The sequence below is a fragment of the Gobius niger genome (assembly GCF_951799975.1).
Source record: "Gobius niger genome assembly, chromosome: 15".
Taxonomy (NCBI): domain Eukaryota; kingdom Metazoa; phylum Chordata; class Actinopteri; order Gobiiformes; family Gobiidae; genus Gobius; species Gobius niger.
Window position 1 is genome coordinate 14,718,778 of NC_136866.1, and position 21,745 is coordinate 14,740,522.

The 21,745-nt window shown below is 40.9% G+C and overlaps 1 protein-coding gene across 1 annotated transcript in view; it reads left to right on the forward strand.

Annotated features, from left to right (window-relative positions):
- The window catches only part of lama2 (laminin, alpha 2), a 183,564-nt gene that overhangs the window by 152,156 nt on the left and 9,663 nt on the right, over positions 1-21,745 (forward strand). Inside the window, exons 44-62 of the mRNA XM_079572620.1 lie at positions 1,513-1,651; positions 1,962-2,064; positions 2,580-2,696; positions 3,270-3,452; positions 4,786-4,940; positions 5,032-5,175; positions 8,344-8,477; positions 11,017-11,176; positions 11,597-11,721; positions 11,830-11,992; positions 12,074-12,218; positions 12,799-12,937; positions 13,437-13,448; positions 14,153-14,273; positions 15,382-15,537; positions 15,714-15,767; positions 18,145-18,296; positions 18,387-18,563; positions 20,536-20,674. Coding sequence (XP_079428746.1) covers positions 1,513-1,651; positions 1,962-2,064; positions 2,580-2,696; positions 3,270-3,452; positions 4,786-4,940; positions 5,032-5,175; positions 8,344-8,477; positions 11,017-11,176; positions 11,597-11,721; positions 11,830-11,992; positions 12,074-12,218; positions 12,799-12,937; positions 13,437-13,448; positions 14,153-14,273; positions 15,382-15,537; positions 15,714-15,767; positions 18,145-18,296; positions 18,387-18,563; positions 20,536-20,674 — 2,518 coding nt within the window. The remainder of the gene's footprint in view (positions 1-1,512; positions 1,652-1,961; positions 2,065-2,579; positions 2,697-3,269; positions 3,453-4,785; positions 4,941-5,031; positions 5,176-8,343; positions 8,478-11,016; positions 11,177-11,596; positions 11,722-11,829; positions 11,993-12,073; positions 12,219-12,798; positions 12,938-13,436; positions 13,449-14,152; positions 14,274-15,381; positions 15,538-15,713; positions 15,768-18,144; positions 18,297-18,386; positions 18,564-20,535; positions 20,675-21,745) is intronic.

Below are 21,745 nucleotides of genomic sequence, written 5' to 3' on the forward strand. Positions count from 1 at the left end.
CAAAATACTGTATATCGGAAATAGTCAAAGAAATCAGTGCTTTGGAGGAGATAGACCGTCTTCTTCAGGGCAAAAGACACGCCCTTACAATAGAGTTCATCATATTGAAGGAGCAAACATATGAGACTATCTCTTGGAGAAATCCTCCAAGAAACGGACAGAAACTGACTTGATTATTAAGAGGCTCCAAGAAGAGAGAAAAGAAATAAACAACAGCCAGAAACAAGGCTGCACAAGAGGCTGCAAAGTGGAGGAAGTTGAGCGAAATCTTCACAAAAGTGTTGAAATGATCGTTAACTTGGAGGAGGCTCCATCAGAGAGGAAAACTAGTCCTGTTAGAAAGACTCACAAACTCTGAGAAGGCTCAAGATTCAAGGTCAGAAGAGTATTGATGCCATAAACAGGAAACCTCAGGAGAAGGAACAGGCTCAGAGGAAACACACTTACGAGGTCTTTCTTTGATGCACACAGCACGCCACTGGTTCCACTATTGAGCTGGATAAATCATTACATAAGGTTTATGCGTTGTATGGAACACTGGTTCAGGGGTTGAAGAGATGTTCATTAAGGCCTGCTTTATTTTACTGAAGAGCCTCTAAGAGCCTCTATGGGTTTAGCCAACCTAAAGTTACTGTGCTACTGTGGCTCCCCAATGTAAAGCGCTTTGAGTGCCTAATGTGAGAGGAAAATAACAGCCTGATACTAAAATAATGCTCATTCATTTTCTATAGGTAAAAACCAAAAAATGCCCATCAATAATAAAACTGGAAATGTGAATAGTTAGAAAATGTATGTAAATGTATGTAAAAAATGTAGAAGTGCAGTTTTTGAACACTTGAATAGATGAGAGGTATGTTCTGTGATAAATGTAAAGATTTTCATCAGCATATTTTAACATTGGAATAACATAAGGATATACTTCCTGAACACATTGTATTTGTATTGCAACTCACACCATAGTGAGCTCTGAATCCTTAAGAAAACAGAGAAAACATGATCAGAGGTGGTATGTCTCCTGACAGGCTTATGTTCTGTTACTATAGGAGGAGCATATCAGGGAAATTTGTGCACTCCGCTGCCCCGTGAATATTGGCAGTGACCATAAACCATATTTTTATGCTCAGTTACTCTGTTCTCAAGTACTTTTTTTTTACTTTATTTTACTTTACTTTACTTCGTTTGTGAACTAGGTAAATTAGCTTGAGTAACTTATTTTACAAAGGTTTGAGAACACAGCACTCACTTTCTCTGCACTGTGACTTAATTAGTTGGAAAAACATACAAAACTAAGAAGTCATTTGAATCTCAGCACAACAGCTTTTTACTTCAGACTACAGATGTTATCAATCTATGAATTGTTTGAATAATTGCTATGATATGTAAGTATGTAGCCTCAACTTTTAAAATGTCCTATATGTTTAATGTGTACTGCCCCCGTCAAATAAACGATTAAATAAACAGTCCAGCAGTGATTGACATTCTGATATGTCCTCTTGTCCTGTCGTCTTTCAGCATTTTGGCCGAGGCAAAGAACCTGTCCTTCAATGCAACTGCTGCGTTCAAGGCCTATAGTAACATCAAGGCTAACGTCGATGCTGCGGAGAAAGAGGCTAAGGCCGCCAAACAGGGGGCCGCTGAGGCGCTCGCACTGGTAAGACCCAAAAATATATCATGCATTTAGCATTTTGTCTGACGCTGTCTTCTCCTCCTGCCTTGATTGCATATTCTTTGATCCATTATCCTTCAGAATTACTATGTTCTGTTTTTCCTCCTGAAATTACCTTAATTACTTTGTTTCTTGTTTTCTCATGTTCATTGCGAGTTGAACAAAACACAAGAGACAATTGCTGCACTAAATTGGGCGCTTAGCTAAAAGTTCTTCTAACTCCTATTTTGGAGTTTGCCATGGGTGGCTTCTCTTTATTGTCACATCGCATAACTGAAAGTGTGTCATCCATAAGGCTCTGGGTCCAGATGTCCCGATGAAGGAAGAGGCAGATGCTGCCGTTCAGAAGAGTCATGACCTGCTCAATCAGGCCAAACAACTTCAGAAAGATGTTCAAGGTACATATCATTTCACTGTATCAAATACTTTTTAACTTTAAAAGGCTTTGCTCTTCTCAAACAGACATGTCAAACTTCATTTTTATGTATTTATTTTTTTAATAAAATGTTAATCCCACTTTGAAGATGCATGATGACATTTTTTTATAAATGAGATTGCTGCGTGCATCATATTATGATTATAAACCAGAAAACTTGTTTGTGTTGTCTATGGCCAAATTCACTTGTTTTGTGACAACAACAACAAAAAAGCTTTTAGGAACGGGGTGCTCACTTAGCGGTCAAAAATGAAAAAGAAACCCAAAAGGCATAACTTTTTTCTTTTTTTTTTCCTGAATCACTACAACAATGTGAAAGTACCTGGAATGTGAGTAATCAGGGGAGAACCAGATGAAAATGTGTAAATGTATTGCAGATGAACGATATGCTTTGACCTTTGTCTTCCTTATCACTGACTCGTGCCCGTCTGAGATCTGGGAGCTAACCATGTTTATCCTGTGTGTTTGTGTGACCAGGGAATGCAGATAACGTGGCCTTGTTGAAGGACAGAGTCAGAGCAGCCAAAGACAAAACCAAAGATCTCTTTAAAGGCATCAACGGCACCATGGCAACGCTGCGCGCCATCCCCAACGGTACGAGACTCTCTGGGCCAGGGAACGGTGTAGTGTTGGCAATTATTATTGTTTGGACAATACTTGAGATTTGAAATGTATTCTTTATTTCTTAATGGATTTCTTTTTTGTCTCATAGACTTTATCTGACAGGGCAGCACAGGGGCAGCACAAAGTCTTTATTAAAGCCCTTGGGTTGAATCATTCATTCACACTTGACTAGAACCTTTGCACAGTGTTGTAAAGAAATCAATGTCCCGCTGCCTTCTGGGTCAGGTCCCTGATGAACACACTTGACACATGACGGTACTTACAAAAGAACCTGAACCTGTTGTATATTTTATTGCATTTGGGACCTTAACAAAGAATTCAATCAAAAAAATCTATTCCAACTCTATATCCTGTTAAAAGAAGCACTTTATTTTACTTTACTACTTTAGTTCAAGTAGGAAAAATCTGCACTGGAGCAACTATATTGGTCTTAATGCATTTTTTTTTTCATATGGAAGACAAGACACAAGAGATTAAACCAAGCAAATTACTGCCACACTTTGAGCATGTGATTCATAAACAAAGTCTGACTGTGATTGACAGACACAGCAGCCCGAGTAGCCGCGACCAAAGCCGTAGCAGCAGGTGCTAATGCCACAGCCATCGATGTTCTGGACCGTCTGGGCGATCTGAACCTTCAGATCAAAGGTCTGCAGAAGAACTACGGAGAACTGGAGGACACGGTCAACGCGGCCAACCAGATGATACAGGACCCCGAGAAAAACAGTAAATCTGCATTCTGAAAGGGCCATCATTCAGACAGTTTTTAAAGCCACACTGCGGAACATTGTAGGTGATATGGTGCTACAACCCAAGAACAACTAAACTGTCCCAAAAGTCTGATATGTGAGCGAACAGACCCGTGATGTCAAACCTGTTCTTAATGTTCAGCCAGACTCTGACAATGCACAGTAACAATAAAGCTCATGTTTGGTCAAAGTAAAGTAGCAACATCTACTAATGAGTCAAATCTGATGAGAGGCTGCTCACAGGAAAGAGGATATTTTTTCTTCTTTTCCATTTAAAACAGACCCAATGAAATTCATGCTTTTATTCTTTATTTATTTATATTCTGTTCATTGTGGCAAAATGTTTCACAATGTGGCTTTAAAGAAAACAGATATGACCATTTTTTTTTCTTTCGTAACATATAACTCATGTTCTCCATAATCAAAGTAATCAAAATGATGACTCTTTAATGTCATTGCACAAACATGTGACATGCACAAAATCATAAGATTAATTTTCTAACTGAAGATTTGATGATTTGATTGTGATAAGCAACATTTGACATATGTTTTTTTTTCTCTCTTCTTTTCCCCCCAATTCCCACAGCAATCAGTATGTATTGATCAAATTATCTTCATTCAAATACTGCTGCTTTCTAGTGGTGCACCAATGTCAAGTTGCAACAGCTAATTAGTAGCATCTGTCATTATTCTTATATAGTAGTTGAGATGCTGAGCAGACAAAATATAGAAGTGCCCTGGCAATAATCAGCACCTTTAAGTGCGCCCGGTCAAAAACCTACATTTAAACTTACTCACAGCCTTTAACAGTTCAAACTAAAGGCTGCTGTGTGATTTAAGGCTGTATTGGAAAACAAACGATACAGTAGCGATACAGTATGTGGACACATGAATAGGTGCTGCTAATGGGGCCGAATACAATGTGGATTAGCTTGAATTATACCATTAGGGTGCATCCGTCTCTTTGTCTTCTACAGCTCTATACGGCTTTGCTCCTACTGCTTTATCTCTTATAGCATGGACACTAGATCTGGCAAAGCATGAAATGTCCCTTTTTAGTTAGATACAACTTCTATTCTTAGCTAAAAAGAATTTCTCTGTGAATGCTGAGCTACAGTAATTGTCCGGCGTTTGTAATCACTCTGGCTCTCTCTTTAACAGCTGTAATCATTTCAGCTTCTTTCATTTGTCCATCTTTAAATGCTTTCTACACATGGGCCGTCTGCACTCTGTCAGCTGCTGTGTAATTGGACAAAATACCTCTTAGACTTGTCGTGTATAATTCCATTAGCCTGTCTGTGTGTCTGTAGTCCACGCTGCCGGAGCCAAAGTGAAGGATCTGGAGGACGAAGCTGACCGGCTGCTGGAGAAGCTGCAGCCGATCAAAACGCTCCAGGACAATCTGCGACGCAACATTTCCCAAATCAAAGAACTGATCAGCCAAGCCAGGAAACAGGCCAATTCTGTGAGAGGGGGGGACGACACAATATTCACAAATACAGAGTGATGATCAACATTTTCAGCAAACTTATCGTAAATGTATCTTTACTTCTCAGATCAAAGTGTCCGTGTCGTCAGGCGGCGACTGTTTGCGCAGTTATCGGCCTGAAATCCGCAAAGGAAGATACAACACCATCATCCTCCATGTTAAAACAACCACTCCAGACAACCTGCTCTTCTACCTGGGATCTGCACAATACGTACGTACTTTTTCTCTTTCTCATGCTACAGGATTTGACCTATTGATGGGCTGCAGACATCATCACTGCAAGCAACAAAAACATCTAATTATGAAAAACATCAAAGCTAAAATAACTGCGAAATATTTGAAAATAACAACCAACTGAGCTAGCCTGGCCAGTAAGACTACACAATCAGTGTAGTCTGGAATTTGCGGGTTCACTGCGGATTTTAATGGCCGTGATTGACAGTCAGATTAACCAATCAGACAAACACACAGTCTCGTACTACGTGTCGGCTCACCAGAGTACAAGAGCACTAAATATAACAAGAAATCTCACACTGAAAATTGCCATCCTCTGTCAAATCAACAGGCGATCTACTGAACTATTCTATTAGACACGAGAGAAGCTTGTTCTGGATGATTCAAGATTCGAAAGTCTTCCAGATTTGAGTGACAAATTTGCTTCTGTGACTGGAGCGATGAATAATTGGCTGTGAGTCCTACACACCGCTGTGTTTGAACAGAAAGCAGAGGTGGATGGCTGGCCAGGCTACAACTACATAGCACTAAGTTAACCACCTGAAAAACCACGTTTGAAAAAAGCGTCAAAATAGCGACAAAAAATATACAAAAACAAGGATGAAAATGCAACAAAAATGTGACGAAAAAGTGAATGTGTGACAAAAACCTAGCAAAAAAGTGATGGATAAAATGTCAAAAAAGTGACAACAGTACAGCAACAATGTGAGAAAAAGCTCCATTTAGATGAGTTTTGTAGGTCTTAGCTTTCAAATGAGGCGTTGCACTGGCCTATAGGCTGTGACCTTATGGATTTGGGTAAAGCTGAACTGTAGAAAATGAACTTGGTTAAGGCGGGGCTTAAGAGGTGAAATAATTGCCATTCTGTGCAGGTCTCCTTGGGGTTCTCTGGTTTCTCCCACCACTAAAAAAGACTTGGACTGGGAAAGATCCTGTTACATAGATAAAAGTCAAATGTCAAAGCATTGGAATATATTATATATTACACATGTTATTTTCTGGGAAGGCCCTGGAAGGTAAACACTCATAAGCCAGATAACAATCCCCCGAAGCACCGCACTTTAATACAGCTCTCATAATTGTTTGCTCAGTTGTTGCGGCTCGGTCTGGTGTGTTCAACGCTTACTGACAAAAAAAAGCAATATTTTCTTAGCGCTCCATATTAACACATTCATCATCTTTAACATAACCCAGCACTGCATACAGCACAGCATTTATCATACTTTATAAATACTCAGGCTTAAAACTTACAGTCCAGTTTTCACATAACAATTACTACTTTCTATTTCTACACCATTGCTCCCAGTCGCACCTCGCCATGTCTGAAAACCTGACTCTCCAACACACATGGCTGTTTTAAAGGGGCACTGACAAAGTACGCATGAGCGTATTAGTCCTAATGAGAAGCAGCAATTAACAAGTTTATACAGCGATCTGCCTCACTGTGATTTCCCGACGGGACTCTCCAGCTCTGCTCCAACTGTCTGTGATGCCTTGTGTCTTCCTTCTCCAATGATTTAACTGTACGTCTGGCGGTTTCCCTAATATTCTGTAACGCAAGCGGAATTATAATAAGCAACGGCGCCCTGTGATCCGCGCAAATGAAGAATGGTCCGTACCCCAGAGAAATAGAGAGCCCAAGATAAGTGTAGCGTGCGTCTTCAGATGGGGCCGCCTAATAATCTATAATTGTGCATAATGCTATTTGAATAATAATGCGCTTAGTTCAGAGGCGGCGCGGAGATTAGAGCGCCCATGCTTTTTGATTTTTTTTTACCAAGCTCATACATTAGTAACAAGACCATTAATCAAAATAGAGCAGCATCTAGCAATATCTAAGGACAGGGCAGGGCCTCAGAATAGCCCGGACCAGCCCGGTTATACCGCTCTTCCTCTGTCCGCTCTATGATAAATGTATTAGTGAATTATAAATCTGCTCTCCAGACGTGTATTAATTACTATCATTTTACATTATGACCAGATGCTCTTACATAACCTCCAGTCTGTCCATGACCAAACACATGGGTTTGTCATCATGTGGTGCTATGTATAAAAAAAGCAAATGAAATATGTTTGTGTACATGTGATTGTATTTAAATAGCTGCCACCTCCCTGAGACCTTTTATTAGTCCCTTAAATGCCCAAAAACATAATCACTGTTGCTCCATTCCATAAAACGCCATAGAAAAGCATGGAGAGAAATAGTTCAAATAAATGCTACAATATCAGTACAAAATATAAACCACAAATTATAGCTTTTATTTCAGTCCAAACGGTTTGTGTTCTATTTTCATCATCTGCGACTTTAGGAATTGACTAATTAAATGGTTTAAAATGTTTTTTTTCTTCTAAATGTTTTAGTTTAAGCAGCAGTTAAAAACTTGATATTTACATCCGCTAATGGTACATATAAGGGCAGTACATTTGCAATCATGCATTGACGGCTACAGAATTTAGGAAATTGGCTGCATGTTTTATCCCCTTTAAAAGCATCGTGTTCACCCCAGTACAGTAAGGCGAAGCATGTTTATTTATACCGTGCATTTCGTACACAAGGCTCAATGTGCATTGACAGTGCACATACACAGTCAATGCCTCTGACTCATGACCAGAGAGAAACTGTCCCCATCCTGTTGCCGGACAGGTGGCAAATTCAGGCACGATTTTCATACTTTTGAAAGTTATTTTTTACAACACTCATATAAACAGTTATTTACTTTATACTTTAAATATATCTGTGTAGGCTCTCAGTCGTATAGGAGCTGTCCATCTTCAATGAAGGTTCTTAAGTCATCCTCTGTACTCTGCAAAGTACATAGATATATATTTCAGCATTTTCTACAGCAAACACTTCAGTGCTTGGAGTGAGAAACTGTGCAACTGTCACTTGCATTGAGATCATATTTGACCAGTAGTTATTTTACTTTCATTCAAATGCTTTGACCACCACTGCAAACTTCTCATCTATGCTAATGAAAGCCATGTTACCCATAATGAGCAGCAAGTATGCGCTATGTGTATTTAGTACTATGAATGCACATGTACACTGTATTTCTTCTCTCTATATAAAAGATTATTCTTACACAATGACATATGGATGAGTTGACTTATTCCTAAGCAGTCCATCTGTTTCACCCGTTTGCAGGTTGATTTCTTGGCCTTGGAGATGAGAAAGGGCAAGGTGAATTTCCTGTGGGACGTGGGCTCAGGCGTGGGGCGGGTGGAGTACCCACACCTCACCATCCATGACGGCAACTGGCACCGCATCGAGGCCTCACGGTGAGAATGGCTTTGTTTATGCAAACACGCACTGAAAACCCATTTACATGTGCAGCAATATATAAAAGATACAGGCGTGTAGTGTGTTATCACGAGGACAGAACAACATAGAAGTCTTAACAGTCATGACACTGATGGGAAGTGGAAATACAAATGATTAGAGCAGTCAGGCAGTACAGGCAATAACTTACATGCAATTTCAGGTTCAGGGTGTTGTCACGTGTATTTTTCATTATGGCTATGGCACGCTATTTATGTCTCAGCAGCTTCATAAAAATGATGGAAAAATCTAAAAATGCCCATTTAGGTGACATGCTATACATTTATTCCTGATTATAAAAATGTACTGATTTTCTATTCATGACAAACTGGAGCCATGGTTACTATACACTGCGTCCCAAATTATTATGCAAATTGTATTTCAGTGTCAAAAAGGTAAAAAGAAGTCCATGAGTCCATGAGTTTCCAAACTCATGGATGGTATTGTGTCTCAGGGCTCTTTGAATCATTGACATTAATCTCAGACGCCTGTGATGATTAGTTTTCAGGTTAAGCCCAGTTAAGGGAAAAACTACTGAAAAAGGACGTTCCACATTATTAAGCAGACCATCATTTTCAAGCAATATGGGAAAGAAAAAGGATCTCTCTGCTGAAGAAAAGCGTGAAATAGTTGAATGGTATAAAAACCTTCGATATTTCATGAAAGATTAAGCGTAGTTGTCGTACTGTTAAGAGATTTGTGGCTGATTCAGAGCACACGGGTTTGTGCAGATAAAGGCACAATGAGGACGGTTTCTACAGATTAAGAGAACAGCTGCTACAAAGCAGCAAACAGGTATTTGAAGCTGTTGGTGCCTCTGGAGTCTGCCGAACATCAAGGTGTAGGACCCTCCAGAGGCTGCAGTTGTGCATAAACCTTCTGTCCGGCCCCCTCTAAACTGTTAATTGAAGCTGATAAGCAGAAATGGCTGCAACAGGCTCAGAAATACATGAAGACTCATTTTTAAACAGTCTCGTTCACTGATGAGTGCCGTGTAACCCTGGATGTTCAGATCAATGGAGTAGTGGATGGTTGGTGAATGACCACCATGTCCCTACAAGGCTGTGACGTCAGTAAGGAGGGGGCGGAGTCATGTTTTGGCCTGGAATCATGGATGGGGTTGTCATCTTCATGCATGACAATGCACCATGTCATACTGTAAAGAATACCTCTGCATCACTGGCTGCTATGGGCTTAAAAGGAGAGAAACTCATGATGTGGACCCCATCCTCCCCTGACCTCAACCCTATTGAGAACCTCTGGAGCATCAACAAGCTGAACATCTGTGAAGGTGGGAGGCAGTTTTCATCCAAACAGCAGCTCTTTGAGGCTATTCTGACATCCTGCAAAGAAATCCAAGCAGAAACTCTCCAAAAACTCTCAGTCAAAAACTTTTGAAGAATTACAAGCTTTAAAATGTATTGAAACTATGAGTTGCATAATAAACTGAAAAAGTTGATTTAGAGTTTTTACTATATTTATTTTTGAAAAAAATACTGATGATGACTAATGATCCTCAAACTGTTAAAGACTTGAAAATTATGCTGACTCTCATTTGAGTTCACAGTTTAGAAAATCAGAGAATAATAATTTGGAATGCAGTGTATTGTGCTAGAGTTGTCCCACATACAGGTAATGTTTTTACAAGCTTTCAGTCCATTGAGCTAAAATAACTTTGAGCAACTCATTCAAAATGATTTGTCAAATAGATAAACAGATATTTTCACATTGTATATATTTTTAGATATTACGTTAGCTTAGCCACTTCTTTTCATTAATTCCATCAGTAAAATCTTAACACTTGTTTAACAACCGTTACTAGAGGATAAACCTGTAGCATTATGTTCAAATGTGATATCAATGTGCACTTAATTATAACTCAGTCAATTCTGTAGAAAATGTCATTAATCAGTTGATTTTTATAACGGCATGTAAATCATTCTCACCTTTACCTCCCTTTGTAAATTGTATTAGCACAAACAATGAAGCACAACAACCCGGGGACACGCTAGCATTGACGCTGCTGTATAAAACATGTTGATTCAGCTGGGAAATCAACACTTGCACCTCGTCGTCAGCCTGTGGCACGTTATTATTGCATTATTCCATAGATGCTGTGTAGTCCGACAAATCCACTCTGCTTGATATCATATATAGACCGTCTTATTCACAGCGCACACTTGTCCCACCTGCAGCACGCACTTCCACGGCAGAGATTTCCCAAAGGTGCTTTCCAGTGGCATCACACGGGCTATCAGTCTTAAAAATGTCTCCCCTCGCTGTACACAAAGTATGAAGGCAAATCCAAGCAGCAAGAGTAATTCATCCGTTATAATAAAAAAAAAAGTGAAAGAGAAAAAAAAACAGCCTGGAAGTGCAGGGACAACAAGTTCATAAAAATCGAATTCTTGCTGTAGTAACATTTTCAATCACAGGAGTTGTCAGGCAAAAGTAAGGCCAGCCAAAGTGAATAACAGGCCGCGCTTCCTCCGCCCATAGGAAGGGGCTGACCGGGACCATCACGGTGTACCCACTGGAAGGGCCCAACGCCGGGATGACGGCCACTCCAGCCAGCGCAGACGCCCCGAAATCTTTCACCATCCTGGACGTGGACCAGAACGCGTATCTGTTTGTTGGAGGGATAATCGGAACTGTCAAGGTACCTTTGAGCTTCTGCAAATGAAGTATCGATCCTTCAGTCTGTCTTATTATGGCTAGCATTCTTATTTATTAAAAGTGTGCACCTCTTCCCTCATTGAGTTTGAATGTGAGCAAACTAGGCCCACTCTATCCATCCATTCAGTTCTTAATTATGAACCTCGCTCAAGATCTGGTTGTGAGTGCTCCAGGGCATTGTGATCGATAGCCATTGCTCCTGACAAGCTGCTGTAAAAGCTAGAATGAAAAACTTTACAAGAATGAAGAAATTGTAAAGTGTGCTACAGTTGTTGATTTAATCCTCAGCGATGCTTCCTCCAGCTCAACCTGAGTCTCCCTCAACGACTCTAAAAAATACTCAGGTCTCACCACTGTAAATCCTTGAAATATCATCAGTATATCTGACTTATTGAAATTGCAGAAAGCAGACGCAGTGAGGAGCTCTACATTTGTGGGCTGCATGGGGGAGACATTCCTGGACGGTAAACCTATTGGACTGTGGAACTACAGAGAGAGGCAGGGAGACTGCAAAGGATGTGTCATCAGGTAAGAACAAGCACGACAAGTTTAACATCAAATTTACCCGAGTAGTTCAACAACTAACTGTTAAATGCACATACTGTAATATTGTGTTAACCTGTGTGACTTTGTTAGCCCTCACACGTCAGATGGGGAGGGCATAGTGCAGCTGGATGGAGAGGGGTACGGCGCAGTGGAACGACCCACCAGGTGGAACCCCAACATGTCCTCCATTACCTTCAAGTTCCGCACCTTCTCCTCCGACGCCCTGCTCATGTACTTGGCCACACTTGACATGGTGGGTTTGATTTGTCTGGCATATCCTAAATGTTATTCTATGATTGACATCACTCACAGCTTTAGTCCCGTGTCTCTGCAGAAGGACTTCATGTCTCTGGAGCTGTCCGAGGGTAAAGTGAAGATGAACTTTGACCTGGGCTCTGGGGTTGGCAGTGCCATATCAAACAAACGCCACAACGACGGACACTGGAAATCCCTCACCATGTCTAGAAACAAGAAACAAGGTAGGATTGCAAGTTTAAGACCATTTCAAGCCACACTGCGTGACATTCCACCCGGAAAATACAATAAAATAAAGGTAAAAATGAATTACGGGTGTACAGGACGTCTAAAAACATGCATCTTTACTGTGAGCAGCTCGCCTCTAATCAGGCCTTGATTTTAACTTTGCTTGTAGCGGGACTCAGCTTGTTTCCATGGGGATGTTATGGCTTTGAGTGTTAAATCTGTTTGGTCTTTTTATAAATGCTTTAGTTTCATAACAAAAAGCATATTCTGTGTTATCATTAGGAGCATGTTTGGTGTTGCTCCTAATGATCAGGGGCAACACCAAACATGCTCCTGATGTTTGATGTTGCTCCACCAAACATGTTAATGACAAAAATATAAACATGTTTATGTTTTGAGCGTTCTGTTAGTTTAGTTTTTCTAGTAACATACATCAGTGACCTACAATGTTCTTTAAATCCAAGTGCGCGGATTCAGAAAAACAAGAAAAAACAAATGCAACTATCTGTTGACTATGTGGCTAGTGGTGATTGTAAAGATTCATGAAGCTGATTTCTTCCTTTACGTCTGTTTCAGCCACTGTGACCATAGTGGACATTGACAGTGGGGCAGAGGAGAGAGTCGTGGCCGTGTCCCCGGGATCAGCCACTGGCCTCAACCTCAAGGAAAACCAGAAGATCTATTTTGGAGGCCTGCCTACAATTGGAAACTACAGGTAACTACACTTTTCATTTATTCACTGGAGACTACACACAAACATTGAAATGTAAATCTTATTTTGTAGCCAGTTATTGTATATCATTAGTTTCCTAACTGCCTAATAACCAGGCAAAAGGATGATTGATATTACAGTGCAAATCACTTTTTTTTTTTGTATTGGTTGCACATTTGGTCAGATTCAGCCTGAAGGTGTCAGCTCATGTCTGTGGGGCTGGTTTAGTGAGACTAAGAATTCAAACCGGGTTTTCAGCTTTCTGATGACTGAGACTGTTTATATTTTATTTTTATGTGTGTGTATGGCAACAAGCCTCAAAAGGCTGAAGACATTCAATGATACTCAAGATCTAGTAGTGTTAAAGAGTAGAATGAAACAAATATCTTGGCCAAAAAAATGACATTGCCATTTACATGAGGGGGCTGATGATTTGCCCCTCAACATAGTCATTCTCTGTCATATAATTATTCTAATGAACTGTTATGTTTTGTCTTAACAGCATGGTTGCCAGGTAAACCATTACATTTTCCAGTACATCCCACTGTGCATGCGGCTAGCCATGCTATTGCTACAGTAAAGCACAAAGATGTAAATTAAACTGGCTGATTTCCGCTCTGCAAGCTTTTTCACTCTATAATAATTACATTTTACATCTTTCGTTGTATTTCATAATTTATCGTCAGTCACAAACATAACTCACAACAAATGATATCTGTTAGCGTGTGACGTGCACTTTTATTTTTGGTGTGAAATGGTAGATGCTAAAATCTATTTTTCCTCTCTTTTCATGTAGTTAAATTATTCATAAAACCTGTAAGTTGATTTAGTCGAAAACGAAATGGGACTTTGCAGATGAACAAGGCCTTCACAAATTAAACTTAAGCATGAAGAAAGTGAATTTATTACTTAAATTCTAAATATCTTCTCTTGTGTTGAGGCTTTTTGTGGCAGTTCACTCTGTGTATTTTATTATGAGTCAGTCGTTATACTTTTAGCCCTTGGTCATAGACAAATACATGAACCGTTCAGAAACACACACATCTAACACTGTTGGTCGTCAGTCTTAACATCTGAGACAAATGCCAGTCTTTTCAGCTGCTCCGCTTTAGGTTTTCCTATAGCAGCGCTTACTTGCCGCAGTCCCCTATATCCCTGCGATACCTGTACCCCTGTATGTAAATGAACTGTAGCTAACGATGCCACTCCTCTCCAAAGGCCAGAGGTTACGCTGAAGCGCTACGCCGGCTGCCTGAGAGAGATCGAAGTGTCCAGGTCTCCATATAATCTCCTCAGCAGCTCCGACTACACCGGGGTCACCAAGGGATGCAGCGTGGACGTAAGGAGCTCATTATATCTATTAGACTAAGGATTTATGAAGGATATGCTCATAAATATAGAAGGAAGCACATATAGATATACTTCCATCTCAGCTCAAGGATCAGTATAAGATCATCTGTGATGCAGGTCCCAAAAAGCAACAAAAGGAGGAGCAAGTTAAAGCAGGAGTCGTAATATGTTCTACATAATTCCATGCACCAAAATACAGGACAGGTCTGCTTTTTTTTTGTTCTTCTGGGGGTGGACCTCCCGAACCCCCTGCTCACATGAAGACCCATTTATAATACTGTATGTAGTCTTTTCTTTTGGCAATCTGTTGTACCTGTATTCAGTTTATTTATGTTCTGTTGCTAGGATTAGTATGTTAGAGAAACTACCTAGCAGCGTTGATGACCCCATACAGAAAATATAGCTTGATCTTATAATGATAAGAAAAGAGCATTTCTTTTGGTAAATAATTAGCTGGATTTTTTTAAAATCTTCTATATAATAATACTTAACGTCCTCATATTCCGCTCTTGTTTCTGTTTTGTTTTTCGCCGTTACACATTCATAGTGAAGTGCTTGGTTTGTTTGAAAACCTTATCCATCAGTCTATACAACATGACATGTTTTTCTGAATCAAATCATCTCCTTTATGAATACTCCCTCATGTCTCTAGAGCCTTATTAATAGTCTATGACATGCTTCTGAGGTGATGATTTATAAATCTGTAAGACAGATGTTGAATTATACACTGACACGACCTGGATCATCTCTGCTCTCGTTCACCTGTTGTTGACCTTCAGTATCGGCGCTCCCCGTTCAACACACCGCATATCTCAATCATCTTCCTCTTTATCAATAATGTACAATCTTATGACATCCAAGACAAGCAGATGCAGAAGGAAAGGTTAGGAAGCCACACAGTTCTCCCACTATTCATTTATTTATAAGAAAGAAAATTCAAAATACATAACAACCCAGTGTCAAAGGGAATGTTGAATCCAACATCAAATATTGTATCGTGAGGATAATACAAAAATGCTAACAAAGTGACTTCTATCTAGCTCATTTCATTTAATCGCTATAATCGTTATAATCTTGTTGATGTTGTTTGTGTTTAGAACCTGTACACCGTGAGCTTTTCGAAGGCGGGCTACATGGAGCTGACAGGTCTGTCTCTGGGCATTGACACTGAGCTGAGCCTCTCCTTCAGCACTCTGGAAGACACTGGCACCATCCTGTTAGCGGTGGGAGGGACTGCCCCCGTCAATCAGCAGGTCAGTGGACATTACAGAGCATGTACGGAGATCAGCACGGCTTTGTTACCAAATAATACTGAGGATAAATTGTATTTTGGACCGAATGTTGCTCATAGTCAGAAGCATGTCAAAATAGTTCTATGGAACTAATGTATGGAGCCTTTCAATACTTTTTAATACCCTTGTCTGTTCAGGCCCGTAACCTAAACTTCAACAACAACAAGAGGAAGAGGCGTCAGTCGGGCGAGGTGAGCTTTCCTCTCTCCTCTCTTTTCATAGTAAGTGCGTATTAATGAGATTTGCATTTGTGGGCGTCCAAGCTAACAGGATTGTCTTTTAGCCAAAACGCAGCACAGTGGGTCCATGTGGACGTAATGTCAGCCAGTGTGTGTCCACATGAGGAAGAGCTCTGTTAGCTTTTAGCTGAGTAGGCAAACACGTGCTACTGTTTAAGTGAATGAAGTTTGTGGGAGTGTATATTAATCAGATTAGCCAACTATGCTAATCATGTTAAGGCTTAAACGCTTACTGTAAATGTATTACCAAACTGTAACATATCAGTTAAAGTTAAACACTTTTTTCTACTTTTTATTATTCGTGAACACGTTGTGGCTCTTGCACAAAATATTGCATTTTTTGATATTCGATATTTCAGAATACTTTGTACCAAATCAATCTAAAACTAAACCAAACTAAAATGAAAGCTAATGAAACCTAAAGGAGAGAATCCGAGGCACTCTGACTTCCTTTATTTAGTTCATGGACAGGCCAACGTGTTTGGACCAAAGGTGGTCTTCTTCAGGGCATTCCTAAAATGATAGCTGCCAAGGAAAACTAAACAAATCAGGGTCTTACATCGGGCCTTTTTACAGTAACACTGGAAACCCTCTTGGATTTTGTGTTTGTGTGGGTGGCTAATGTTTTTTTTGGGGGGGAAAAAAAGGTTCTTGCCAACTCTTAACTGTATTCTGAATTTGGTGCTCGTATTACACAGTGAACGCTTTGTATAGTGACAATTACGATTTATTTAATATTTTGATTATTATCATTGATTTATATTCAAAATCATCTTGGAAAAACATTGTTAAAATTCTCCAAATTTGCTACAATGAAGGACTGTTTAATCTGATATTCTAAGTGCTTGCATTAGCAACACTTATTCTATATCCACATTCAGTACGCCATTATAGAACCCGGTATCTTACCATCATTTCAGTGCAATGTCGTCCGCTATGAGACCTGCTTACCCCAGTGCACCATCTCCAGTCTCTGAACGGTGCGGGGACACGGGGTTAGCTATAGCTTATCCATCATAAGCGCTTGTTTGATGCATAAATCTATTTTTACTAACTACGCTGGCAGGCAGGGCGCAAAGAAGAGTGTGTGTGTGTGAGTGTGTGTGAGCGTGTGTGTGTGTGAGAGAGTGTGTCTGTGCCGCAAAAGGTTAAGAGAGGTTAAAAACACCATCAACTCAACTTGGCCCTGACTAATGGATGTTCGGAAGGGGACAGAGGGGAGAGAGAGAGACGAGGGGAGGGAGTTTTAGAGGTGAACTGAGAATATAGAAAGAGGAGGGAGTGAGGACATAGGGAGTGCAGAAAAAAGGATAACCAGTTACGTGTTTGTACATCGGTGTGAGAAAGGCATGTAAAGCAGCGGTTCTAAACAGTGACTCGTGGTTCTTTTGGTGGCATACCAGTTGCAGTCGTCGGAGTAGTTGCAGCAGTCGTGCCAAATGGAATAGTAATCACGGTTGTAGAAGTACAAACAGAAACAGCGGTGAAGCAGTAGGACTATAGTATAAATCCTCGAAGTCCCAGGTCCTCACATGCAGTAGCGTGTGATTCTGATGTACTTTGATATGCATTGGGCTCCTTGCCTCTCTGCCCGCTCCTGTCTGTGTGTTTTCCTCTTCATGTATAAATTGACTGAACACGCGAGTTCATTTGTGATAAAGTACCTTTGTCTCGCTGTGTGACATGGCGCTGTCGCTGCGTGTGCGTCTTTATGGGTTTGTGGGAGCGAGACGTGCGCCGAGCGAGGGCCGTGTTGTAGCTACATCTCACTTCAATTTGTCCCGACCTCAAATTGAAATTCCATTTTCAGGTGGTAAATTGTCTCCCACTTCGCCCTCTGGCACACACTGAATTAAAATTCAAATTAGCCTGACCCTGCTCTGCTGCTCCCTTCCACCTCTGTGTGTCTGCACACCTCCATGCTCTGCTCCTCTCTCAATCCTATGTCGCTTCCTCTTCTTCTGCACCACACAAGCGTCATTGTCCATCTAAACACATAACCCTGTGGTCCATATCAATAATAATATAATCTAAGTTTTAAGTTCTACAGAATTAACCATGATTAAAAAAAAATACAAGCCTCCATTTTTAGTCGGGACACTAAAGGGTTCTATTTATCATGCAACAATATCGAGTATATCCACTCAAAGTGCCTTTATCAAGTGAAATACTAGTCCAAAGTCTGCTTTTGATTAGGGAACATTATAACATGGTTAAAACCTCAAAGTAAAGTTGTTTTAAAGAAAACCTTTAGGTTGGTCTCTTTAGTGTTTTTTGTTTGCCTGCAGTTTAGAGAGTCTGAAGTGTACGTATGTGTTTGCACTTGCAGCCGTACTTGTCGGTGATGCTGAACAAAGGCTCTCTGGAAGTGCTGCTCTTCAGTGGGACTCACACTCCTCGCCGGGTGGTGAGGCGTCCCGAGCAGGGCATCCTCCACGACGGACGGGAGCACTCACTCCGCATCGAGAGGCTGCCCGGCAGGTGGGTTTGACTCGCTCTGTCCGGTTACCCACACATTTTTAAATATGACTTCACTTGTTATCCCTCTTCTGTTGTGATCGTTTCTGTCAGAACGTTTGCAGTGCAGGTGGATGAGGAGCCGAAGAGGGAAGTGGGACTTCCAAACGACCAGCCCATGGCTTTCCAGAGGGTTTTCCTGGGGGGCATTCCTGCTGAAGTGGAGCAGACGTCCAACAGGGTCAATGTGCCGTTCAAAGGCTGCATCTGGAACCTCATGATCAACACTGTGTAGGTCACACACATGCAGTAGAAGCATTTCATGAGATTTGGCTGCAACAACTAAAGCTTTAAGTTGTCCGGAGGTTCAGCATTGTACAAGAGTTTTCAAAAAGTTATCATCTGGACTGGGATATTTCACCTCTGAGGTGGTACTGGTCTGCAGTCTGGATGTGAGCCCTGGTCCTCACTATTATCAGGAACAGGGTCAAACTCACGACGAATCTTCCTCCATGTACTTTGTTATTCTCCAGTGGCCACTATTATCAGCGCTGCAACGGCTCTGAAAAAGCCCCTCCTGAGGTCCTAAGTATCCAGGAAAAGGTTTCCTCACCTCTTGATCTCTTGCCGAGCTTAATCCTCTCATCACCAAGTGAAAACACTTGTTATAGCTTCACTAAAGCCACACAAGCCGCATAATGCCTCCAGGCCAGTGGATCTTCCCTTACATTACTCCATCAGTACATTGCTATCTCACCAACTCCCACTAAAGCCAAACATCATGGAGAAATTAAGTACAATTAAAACCAGTTGAAACACTATTTTAAGCAATGTCTGACATCAAATAATAATAATAAAACTATGTGGTCCTTTGAAAGGATGGCCAAAAAAGATTTTATCATCTGTCAGAGCCCCAAAAATAAAATATAATTTGTCTGCTTTCAAACAAGCGTCCCCATCTTCCCTAAATGTCTCGCACAACACTAAAAACACAGTCTTGAAGATAAAGTACGGGATTTTTAATGTTTAATGTTCCACTTTTGCAAATCTCAATGAACAATACAAAAACAAATACATCACAAACTTATCTGGGTAACACATTTCTTTTTTTCTTTTCAACATTTACACATTGAGAAAGATTTTTGTTCATTTCCATTGTGCCGTGACCCGGGCCGCTCCCGCTCCAGCCACCATCGATGCAAATGAAATGTGATTTTTCTATTAAAACGCTGTCAGGCCCTGTGTTCTAATCAGATCAAATCAAGAAGCGCTCTCAAATAAGTAAGTGCGGCTATTTCAAAGAGCGATCAGATCAGGGGCACGGCAGTGGTGGTGGTGGTGGTGAGGGGGGGGTGATGGATTCGGAGTGCTGTGAGCTCCTGACATTGCCAGATAAATCAGGCCTAAAAGGACACAGTCAGCAGCTGGATTCCTATGTATTTACTCCGAGATAAAGCACTGACGCAGGCAAAACTGACCATTTCCTCCTCTTCAGGCCTGCACCTACAGACACGGATGAAACAACTTCTCTCTTTCTGTGAGCAAGGAAAAGTTCAGGAACTTGTTGAACCGTGAGAGGTTTTAACAGGGGAATGAGTGACGTGGGAGCAATTGTGGAAAAGTAAAAATAAAAACTGTGTTACTACAGTTAACTTGCAATATTTAAAGCCATGTGTAACATTTCACACGGTATTATGGACACAACTGATTTCCTGACATTGTTTCTCTTTTAAGTCCGTTAAAAAAAGCCTGCAGTATTCTTGTCTCGCTGTGGTGTTTAATTGCCTCGCGCTGCTTCAAACGCAGTTAGGTCGGCAGTCGGAGGTCATGATGCGATGATTATGATAAAGGCTGTGTCTCATTTTGCGTCTGCAGAGTAATCAAGCTGTCTGACACCATAAGCCTCCCCATAACTCAGGCATATCACTCGCACTTCCCCGAGTCTCTGTTTCACCTCGTTTCAACCCATCCGCAGCGGCTCTGCTTACACACCTGTCTGTATGCGGGCGCTCGCGATAGATTTAACGGGTTCTCTTGATTACATTACACACATGCATTATTCTTTGAGATGATTATTTTCCTTTCGATACAAAAATATTTGACTAGAAAACATGGCTGTATTTAATTCACACTCTTTGCGCCCTGTCGCTGCCTTGTGATATTGTTCATAAACATTTTGAGAGTGAAAAAAAAAGAGAATTGTTGCTACTGTATTTCATGTTGATGTCATTTGAATGTTACCAAAGCTCTGTCTCGCTTTCAGCCTGTCGGACTTCTCGCAGCCCGTGTCCTTCGTGAATGCTGATATCGGCAGGTGCCCCAACCTGGCTCCTGCCCCGCCGCCTCTTCCCCCCCTCCTGCCCGAGCCCACTGCCACCGCTGCCACAGCTCCAGGCCCTGCGGTACGTCCTCCATACCAAATGACAACTACTTTATACTTAGCTTTGATACTTTTTGTTTCGTAACTTAAAATAACGTACTATAGCCGCTATTCCACATACGATCTCCATGCACGTATCGACTCTACTCAGTATACGATTTTGTCACGGCTTACAAAACTTTAATGACAATGTGGACAAATGCTTCCCTCTGGTGGGAGTTATGGACTCATTCAGAGGTACCAAGTCACCACTACAACCTCTGGCTGTGGCCAAAGCTGTTGACCAGGCATTGGGCTGATAAGTGCCTGCCTGTGGAAAAGAGATGTTTTTAATGTGATGAAAAGCAGCTGAACTTAAGGCCAACAGAGGGTGCACTTCCATTTGTGCAACAGTGAAAACGTCATAGAACCCTCAGTGTGACGTACACCAGAGTGGGGGCTGGCATTCTGAGTGCAGAGATTGATGGACTGTGAAATGACTGAAACACGCATAACATTGTTAAAAGCTCAGAATAGTCTATTTTGTGATATAGCCCTTTATGAGGCCACAGTGGAGGCTAGTCAGCTACTCAGCTACTGATGGGAGCACAAATAAGTGAAAGACAAAAACAAATACTTAAACTGTTTTATGTTTTCCAAATAGCTACCATCATTATTTTTTGTTCTATTCTGTTTTTGTGTTGATAATTTAGAAAAAGGTAGAGTTCTTAACATATCCAAACATAATGGGAATCTATCAACTACTGTTTAAATGTACTACTTTTGGAGAGAAATGGTATAAGAAGCTAAAATCAACAAGCTCATGATGGATGTTATGAATGAAAAACATGTTTTAATCAAATCATTTTGAAAAAACTAAAATCCACAACTTGCACCAAGTGCTATATTGAAACAGTTGGTTACAGTAAGTACTACATCTAAAAGTACTGCACTCTTGGCTATAACTCCAGGCTCTTACCCACAGTTCATAGTGTGACAGCGGCCCGTTCGCCTGCTGTGTTAGCTTAGCGCTCCATCACACCGCACTGCCACAGCCCATTAGCTTTTCTTTATAGTCCCTTTAGCCTTGAGCCACTAAACTCCACCTTTGGCA